Source organism: Amia ocellicauda, chromosome 7, assembly GCF_036373705.1.
Source record: "Amia ocellicauda isolate fAmiCal2 chromosome 7, fAmiCal2.hap1, whole genome shotgun sequence".
Taxonomy (NCBI): Eukaryota; Metazoa; Chordata; class Actinopteri; order Amiiformes; family Amiidae; genus Amia; species Amia ocellicauda.
The window spans coordinates 41098412-41107950 of record NC_089856.1 but is presented as its reverse complement, the minus strand read 5'-3'; the positions used below and the strand labels follow the sequence as shown (position 1 = coordinate 41107950).

At 37.8% G+C, this 9539-nt stretch overlaps 1 protein-coding gene across 8 annotated transcripts in view; it reads right to left on the bottom strand.

The window, feature by feature from the left end:
- Positions 1-4927: 4927 nt before the first annotated feature.
- The window catches only part of trip12 (thyroid hormone receptor interactor 12), a 28571-nt gene continuing 23959 nt past the window's right edge, over positions 4928-9539 (bottom strand). For all 8 annotated transcript variants that reach the window (XM_066709649.1, XM_066709654.1, XM_066709656.1 and 5 more), the window contains 7 exons: positions 9113-9267; positions 8631-8795; positions 8180-8344; positions 7374-7487; positions 6801-6895; positions 6473-6576; positions 4928-6383 (listed from right to left, as the gene is read on the bottom strand). In XM_066709649.1, coding sequence (XP_066565746.1) covers positions 6187-6383; positions 6473-6576; positions 6801-6895; positions 7374-7487; positions 8180-8344; positions 8631-8795; positions 9113-9267 — 995 coding nt within the window. In that variant the 3' untranslated portion in view covers positions 4928-6186. The remainder of the gene's footprint in view (positions 6384-6472; positions 6577-6800; positions 6896-7373; positions 7488-8179; positions 8345-8630; positions 8796-9112; positions 9268-9539) is intronic.

The following is a 9539-nucleotide window of genomic DNA, read 5'->3' as shown; positions in this document are numbered from 1 at the left end:
AGGAACATGTTGTATCATGGATGAGCGGTCTTCTTATAATTTTGTTCCTCAGCTTTGTTTAAAGGCAGGCCACAGTGACAGATTTTTTTGTTCTTTTGCCCGATGATTGTAAAAATGTATTTCTTTCCCTGAAAAGGTACATCTTAACCCAAGAGAACATTAAAAATAGCTTGGCAAGATTACTCGACTGGAAAAAAACCTTTCCAAAGACTGCAGTTAATATTGGCATCAAAATAGCAGCTAAGCTTCTTACCCACAGGGTCATGCATTCAAACCTCTCACAAAGACTGGCATTCAGCTTTTTCTTGAAAGCAATAGGTTCTCTTGTGAGGAACTGCACACTTCTTGTGAGACAAACTGGAACCTGGCAAACAATATTTCCCAGCAGAATCTGTTTTCTGGAGCTGGAGTGGGATTTAAAGTAATATGTTTTCATTTTCATTCACAAACAATTGCGGTTATAAACAAAGTCTCCCTGTGATAATATAACAATGGCACACTTGCTTTCTTAGAGAATATCCATAAATATTTATATATAACGTGTATGTATGATATGTGCCTGTCACAGGTTTTAGCACACATTTAATTTAACTATACTTAGTACTGCAATATTATCTAATTGCAGATTTCAGTAGCAACTTATCTATATTTATATTTTATTATTTATTTTATATTGCTTAACTTCTTCAAACAAAGTTGTGTGGTAAATCACACTGTGCTCTAATACAAAAAGTATTATTTCATTACTAATGCAGCACAGGAATAAAATGTTTAAGCATATTATGATGCATTAGGGAATTGTAAAAACTAAAAACTCTCACTGGAAGCACTGGCATCTAGTGGACATTCATGAGAATACATCACAGTAATTTATTATTATGATTTGTAACATTAATTTGACTGCTGTTAAATACATAATCTATTTTACACTTACAAATGTATGTTTTAAATATAAATAATCTGTAAAAAAAAAAAATTGCTTGACTGTTAATGCCTTGGATATAAAGTAACGTTATTTATTGACAGCACGAAAAATGATGCCTTATAAACACAGTGATCCAGTTTTAAAGCCTCTAATGTTATTTATTTTAAGGAAATGTATTGCTACCTTTGTGACCTATTGGTTTCATGCCAGGGTGTTAACCTTGAAGAATGAACTCAATGGTTAATCAGCAGACAAGAGTGTTTTAGTTGCCCGTGCGGCACAGGATTTTTCATCTAAGGCAGAGGAGGCTGGAAACCCGAGATAAGACTCTCCGGGCCTCTCAGGGGTCCATTCTCACCCGTCTCTAATCCTCAATGAAACGGCTCCCCTGTTCCTCGCGGCCTGCAGCGGGGCAGCCCTGAAAGGGGGGATATAAAGCCAGCTGAACGCTACCCAGCAGCTGTGTTTGGACAGCATCGTGATAGACGATCTGTGGCTCACGATGCACTTGAATCTGGGTCAGAAACGGAACGAATGTTTTCTTGCCAACTTGACGCACACAAGGCCTGGATTGGTAATGGTTTTAAAGAGTGTAATTGCAGGATATTTGTCTTTCAAGTTTCATTCCCAAATTGATCTGTAATACCCATACGGCCTTCCACTCCAGGTCCTCGTTACGAACACGTACCTGAGCAGTCCAGCACGCAGGCAGCAGGAGGGACACCAAAGGGCAAACGCACAGCTCGCGGGGGGGAACAGAACCCCTGAGTGCACGTGCTGCCGACGTGGGGTCTCGCGCTGGCGTCCAGGTGATGAACGGGCTGGGGGGGCACTTTCTTAGGGCCGTCTGCTTTTCATTGCAGTTTTAGCATCTGTTACATAACGAGGACTATTATTTTCTAAACTGGAAGTATTTCAAGATATTATTGCATTGGATTCACATCACAGTACCTGTGGGGCATTGATCCAGGTCATTAGAACAGCGAAGAATCTGAAAAAGCTATGGCTGGAATAAAATACAGACCACATTTTATCCTTAGAAAAACAGGTGGTGTGTTAGTGAGGTGGAAAATGAGCCAACTTAGCACCCATCTACAGGGTTTAAAAGGTTCATATTAACCCTATTCACATATTACATGCCTTTTCTCACTTGCCAGGATCTGCTAATGACTTACTATCATTGGTTTGTTTAAATAATTGATCAATTTAAACATGCACCTTTTCATTTACTGTCAGAGGCCATCAAAACATGTTACATTTGAATGTGCCATGTGATGCACAAAAAGACAATGTCATGTGACCGTATGGCTTCTAGCACAGACGCAACAGTGGTTAATTAGAAAATCCCTGTTGATGCCATTTAACGTCAGCAATAATAACAATAAAATCATTTGAGGATCCTGACAAGTAAAAAATGTACTTTATATACTGATAAATTGACTCCATATAATAATACTGTTGGTGTGTCTGTAGTGTAGAATTGGTACTTTGCATATATTTAAAATAATAAATTAATAAAATCCACACAAACAATGTTACATAAATCTTGCATAAAAATGGAGACCGAGGATGTTTCATTGACATGTAAATTTTACCTGAAGCACAGAATGGGAACATGACGGATGATATCGTAAGAGCACACACAAACTACATTTAAATATGGATGTTTCTTAAAAATAAAATTATATATATATATATCAACAAAAAATACATCACTTGTACATTTTAACCCCCCTTTTTCCTTGTTTAGGTTGGGTTGAACACTCCCTATGTAATAAAAATAAACACATCAAAATCACTTTCACTGGCATTTGTCCAATCCACGTCACATTTTAAGGTGCTGTGTTGCTAAGCATTAAAGTCCTGATTTTCCCAAGCTGGTAAAGGTTTGCTAACAAGTAAGGGCAGTATGTAGATGTCTTAGTTCCTGTAACATACGTCCAGCCTCACTTAAAATGGCCGCCCCCATAAATAATCTTAATTTTAAAGATGTGAGAACATTAACTCAAATATTTGGTCTTACTCCTGAGTCTTGCTCATTTACCAACTTTGGACAATCAGGCCCAGAAACTCACCGCTACTCTGTCACACCGTAACTGTATACCAGAGGTGCCCAAGTACTGTCCTCCATTTCCTTTTTTTTTTTGTTTGACTAGAACCCATTTAGCCATTCAGATTATTTGGTCAGTCTTTTCTTCACAGTTTCTCTATGACTGTATTTTGAGAACCCCTGGTGCGTACATTTTACTAAAAGAAAACTGTATACTTTATACATCAACTCATTTCAGGATATGAGGAGATTCTTCAATGCACTTACTCCTCATTCAACCTTAGACTGCATTACAAATGGAAAACGTACATAATTTAAACACTCTCAAGAGCTCCTGACCCCAAATTAAAAAATGAATCAAATAAAACAAATCTTTCAACCGAACTACGAAAATGCATAGAAAGAAGCTGAACCAGACATATGGCCAATATTCCTTTAATAAATTAATACAGCTATAGTTTTTCCTTCTACCATTTTCAAGTATTGAAAGAAAGTATGAAAGACTTGACAAAATGCTAGTGTACTTTAAATTCATCAAGCACCTATGGGAGTAACCAATGCATCACTCTTCAGTTACTTAGGTACTGCCTTTGAGAAATGTAGGAGGGAAAAAAAAAAAAAAAAAAAAAAAAAAAATCTGCCAGCCAAAGTATTAGCACAATGTAACGACGCAAAGTACAATTCCCCCACCACAAGTTTCATATCAGGTTTTGCATGGTTTCCACCATTAAAAAATCATGTTGTGGTCTCATCAATTAGGAATTTGAGCACAAACAGAGGGATTGGAAAATAGCCCGGATACATGAAATATATTCAATAGCAGCTACAATTCTAATGTTGCATTGTCCCATTCCACATTGATCTTAAACACAAAAGTGCCTCTCAACTCTTACGCTTTATAGAAGTCCATTCCAAATTACTTCCGATTAGGCTTTCGTGTTCTCCACGGAGCTTAGACTTGAATTGAAAATCCAGTTCGCGCTCCATTTAATCTAGCAACATAAGTTTTATAGACTCATTTATAACTAAACAATTTGTGTTGTCTTTGAACTCCCATTCAGTCAGGCTGTAGTGGAGGCCAACCAGCACATTGATACAATGGTGACATTTCTTCTATTTCAGGAATTCCTGCTACAATCTTTTCTTCACACTTTAGTGTTACTCCACAAAAAACGTATTAAATTTCCCCATTTTCTTTCTTCTACAAAGCACTTTCCTGCAGCCTGGAATGATTAACAAATGTAAACCCTAGCAATTAAGCAGTCATGTTTCAGGTAATAAGCACGGAGCTATTATAGGCCAAGCAAGCTGATCCAAAGCAACATACAAGTTAACATTGAGGACTTCCGTTCTTTGCACAAGAAACTTCAGGCAATGGTTTCCATTGGAACATTGTAGCAAAAGACTCATCTGAATTTGGACTCAGTGCCTGAACACCATGCAGTACACTATGCCAAATAGATTTTTCTCTACAGTATTAAAGTCTGTTCAAAGTGGTCAGGATTCAAGGAGAAAATGAATGACAAGAAAAACAAAATGGAAATTAAAAACTGGAAAATTATAAGGATGCTAAGTTAGGTGGAATTCGAGACCTTTTGATTTTTTTTTCTTATCCCATGAAATAAGTTTGCAAATCGGGTGCCAGAAGAGACTAAACTAACATAATTAACACTCTCCCTCAAACTGTACACAGTAAAAAGTAAATCAGAGACCGTATTCTCTTAGGAAGGTTATAAAAGCGTCTTCCCTACCACTTCATTACCTATATCTTTATCCTAGAAGCTGAAGCTTAGCTTGTGATGAATCAATGGATGTACAGCTACACCATCGGAGATATGCAAGGTGCTTCGCTATTTGCATGCACACAGCAACGTCTCTTTAGGAAATAATTGCAAGAAAAAGATAAGAAAATTAAGAAAAAAATGGGAAAACAAAAAATATGAACAAGGATGTGAGTCAAACAGTTACTTTATTTATGTTCAGGTAAAAACATGAACCTGATGCAGTAAATTATTGCAGATCTTAGAAACCAGCACACGAACAGCTGGACAGAGGATTGCTTACATTTGCCTTTTCCATGTTCACACCCCGGGAGCATTCGACTGTTTATTCCAAGCCAGCAGTGCAAAGTAAAAAACAAAAACAAACAAAACAAAAAAAAAACAGCAAGAAAATATATATAAAAAAAAAATAAAATAAAAGCAGCCGTCTCACCACAAACTGGGTGTGTAACTGCATATAAACTTTATTTTGTAAATTAACCTTGAAATGCTGTCTGGTCAGGAAATGATAAAAATGATAGACCAGTTCAATTTGCTTAGCTACAAAATATGATTGGAGCTCGTTCAGCTTTTATTGAACCAATAGTTTGTTTTTCCGTCAGAAATAAGCAAGTACACAGCAACTATTGTATCTTTCAGGGATTCGGTAAAATGAACCTACAACTATAAAAACTATAAGCAAATTACTACCTACTCAAAGCGCTGGATTGAATTGGTAACAAGGAGGTGAAACGCTTTGTAAATGTAGGCTATTACACCATTTTGGGGGGGAAACCCAGTCTGATTTCTACCCGCATTCAACCAACTGAAACTTTCTTTTCACAAGATTAAGAAACGGGGGAAAGAAAAGAAAAGCAGAACCAAAATTCAACAAACCGGTGGCATATTATACAAACAGAATGCAAACAGACAAACCAGTAAAGGGAAAATGACGTGAATACATGAAGCTAAACCTATCAGTGAAGAATGAGAAAGTTTGCAAATTTTGTCTGTACAAATTAATCTTTGGAGCAAAAATAAAACTAGTTTTCTAGATGGATACACACACCCCAGTATGCACAGTGACATTTATTGTTCCACCATTCTGGAAAAAAAAAGAAAAAAAAAAATCCCTTTTTAAATAATCACACAGCAATGCAAGTTTAAAATGTCACCCTTTTTTTTTTTTTACGTTATTCTTCGACTAAAGTTAGTCTTCTGTGAATTCTGTGGGTCACGTAATGTCTTTCAGTTTGTGGGAGAGAAGGGGGCAGCAAATATATATATCAAGTCTTTAATTTCTGCAAGCTGCTTTCTACAACAAGGCTGTACATTGCCTCAATGTAGGTGATTAAAAAAAAAAATAATAATAAAGGAAAAAAAAAAAAAAAACATGATTTTTTTTTTTCCTCCTCATTTGCTGTAAAAGGCATTTAAATGTGATCGAGACATCAGGAGAGATGGAATGACTGCTGCCCTTCCCTGGCAGCTATCAACAGTTTTTCACGCATGATCTCAATACTGGAGTAGTCGGGCAGCTTGAGATAGTTGACGCAGGTCATCACGGAGGGCAGGAAGTCGTCCGGATTCTCCGTGGACTCGAACGTCTTGCGCACAATTGTCAGCGGAGGATTCAAGCTCCTGAAGCCTGAAAGCAGAAAAGGTTCAGATGCATTTAAAGCAGAAGAATTAATACAATTAAGAGAATGTTTTTTTTACACGAGAGAATTTACTTACCTCCAACAGGGAGTCTTGGACTTCCAGTAACAAACTGCAAAAACAGTCTTTGCTGTTCTGCATCAAAACTACTGAGGACTTCAAACAGGAACTTCACAGCACGACTATTGAAAGAGCATTGGGGAGGAAAACAAATATTAGAGTGCAATGTAATAGTGTGTGTTTTACTTGACAAACTAAATTATGTGGTTTCAGAAAAGCAGGACCCCTATTAGAAGTCTTGTATCAATACTTGGAAAATACAATTCTTAAACCAAATTCAGCACTGGCGTTTGAAAATGCCTAACAAAAAGCTTGTATTCAGAGAGCTGTTAAATGGATGCGTTACCTGTCGTGGGTGTATCCGTGATCTGGTCTGCAGCACTCCATTAAGGTCTTGACATCCCAGGTCTCAGATTTGCTACCACAAAGCAATTGATCCAGCTGGAATAAAAAATAAATAAAATACATTATTGGCATTTATTTTTACACCATATACTGTGGGTATAATAACTTATCAAAACCTATAAAAGGTCAGTATTCAACTAAGGGAAAAACAGGCCTTTATGCCCTGGCTTCAAAATCTGATTGCGCCTGATTGAGCCTTTAAAAGATGTTATAGTCGCACTCTGCACTTCTCAAGTATATATATATATATATATATATATATATATAACAATATCCCAGTGCTGGCCCACTAGTTATTTGACAGCCAGTTCAAAAATCCACAATGCAACGCAAAGACAGCCAGCAACATACATAGACATGCATTTATTATTTTAATACAAGCAAACGAGGATTCCGTCTACTAGTGTTTGGAGCTAATCCCCCCCCCCATGGGTTTTATATGGCTTCATCAATCTAAGGCATTTTTAACCCAACCTGAGATTAAAAGTAGACAAATGCCTTCTAAAAAGCTTACCTCTTCAGGATAAAAATACTGGAGGTGATGTAAAGGGAAGACAGACTCAAATCCTTCCCTGAACGACTCAAACTGTCTGGAAACACCTTCATTCAACGTCCAGTACACCACCAACTGAAGACAGACAATTCAGGCTTTAGGAACACAAGCTCTTGCTGTTAGCATAAAATACATGTATATATTTCTTAGCCGATGTAGAAAGGATTTGCTTAATAAATGCCTGACTGTGGGAACATGTTAACAAATACTGTTTACATTCTCATTTTGTTACGACACATCCCCACAGTTGTGTTCATTAAAGTATTTGTAATCTGGAAAAGGTTAAGTCTTGGAATTCCTTTGTTTCGGTGATAAAATTGTGACCCAGTAAATCCTCTCAAAGCCCCGTTCTATAAAATAAATGGTTCATTTATTGCCAGGGGGGAAAAACAAATTTAAAATTCAAATATAACCATATTGGCAGATTACACAGATTTGGAAAGACTGAAGTGTGTCCTGTGATTGGGTGTTGAAATCACACTGGAGATTTGTAGAGACATAAGGGAGAGTCCCATTTCTGTTCGTTAAAGTGGATAAGGCATTATATGCGTTTATTTTTCAAAAAGCTGAAACTGCAACAGGAAAAAAAAAAGCTAAAATTAGCATCTTGGCACATTGGCTGTCTAGCTCACTATCTACCGACAATTAATCCTAAAATACATTCTGCTTAGAAAAATTTTGCTCAATACAAGTTGCTAAAAAAAAAATATTCAATAACCTTGCCGCATTGCCCTGTGCCAGCATTCGTGTTAATGTCAGATACGTACCCTGAGGTACTCCTCCAGATTGTGGATGTTGACTGGAATATCCTTGCCCCCCTTCTTCAACTCGAGATTGGGAAACCCGGGCAAAGTGAAATCCAGGCCCAGGTCCTCCACAGAGCAGCCATTCATGGTCAGACTTTCCAAAGCCTGCTGGAGAGACTCCCTGGTCTATAAAAGAGAATCAGGAAGTTAAAGATGTATTTGAGGAATCCAAACTCATGAAATTAAAGGATATGTACATAAGGGATGAAGTCTATTTAGAAACATTCAGACAGTTCTCCTATTCAAAGACGGGCAACTCCAATGAAAGGGTGCCATCTGGTGTTTCAGAACGACAGATCATGTACAGACTTTTCTTCTAAAATAACACTTTCCTCCTGAAATATACTTTTTGTCCCCCATTAGTAACATGGGAAGAGGAATTTCTATTTTGAACTGGGGAAAATGTCCTTACATGTGACCTATCCTGCTCCAGTTTCTTTTTCTGTCGGATGATGTCCTCGAGGTGGTGGATCGATTTAGCCACGCCAGGATCGATGTTGACGAGGTCGTGGGAGCTGATGGAGGTCTCGTGACGCAGCATCCACTTGTAGAACGGAAGCCCAAGAGGAAGGTCCAACTTCACGGGCACAGGGAGGGAAAGCAGTATAATTAGTACAGACATGCAAGACAAAAGCAGTGGGTATTATAGGCTTTCCTCCATGGAATATAACCCCCAAACAACGGCAATCCCCAGGATACACCTCTTTAATATATGAAGGAAGGTCTTCTGTACACCTGAACTCTTAGTTCGTTAACCTATTATCCACAGAATCAAAGCAACCTAACCCTTTCACAGGCCACATTTAGCAAATCGGTTTAAAAGAGTGCTCTGGATAAAGGGACTGATCGTCAAGGTTATCCTGGAGAGAGGTTAAGGAACAGACAGACACTTACCAATCTGAAATCCATTATAGCCTTGGCCATCAGTTTTCCCAGAAAGCGGAACTTCATCTTGACTTTAGCGATATGCGCCGGTTTGGTCGTCCTTCCGAAAGGAACGGCAAACAGACCTCGAGAACTAAAGATGTACTTGGTCCCTTCTTGGCTTCCTGTTGACGAGAGAGCCACGGCTTTGGTTTGGAAAACACTTAAATTTTGCTTATGAAAAACATCCTACATTTACCAAGCATCTTTACATCTAAGAGAACAGTTATTTTCCTACATGGGTAAAAAGAAAAGCCAGTGAAATCATGTTTATATATAGAACCTTTCTAGACTGACCTGATCTACATTCAATGCAAATTTCTATGGAATGCTTTGAATTAATTAGTTTGTACAGATCTGAAATGTTTTACATCCAAATACACAATGCTGTAGAGGG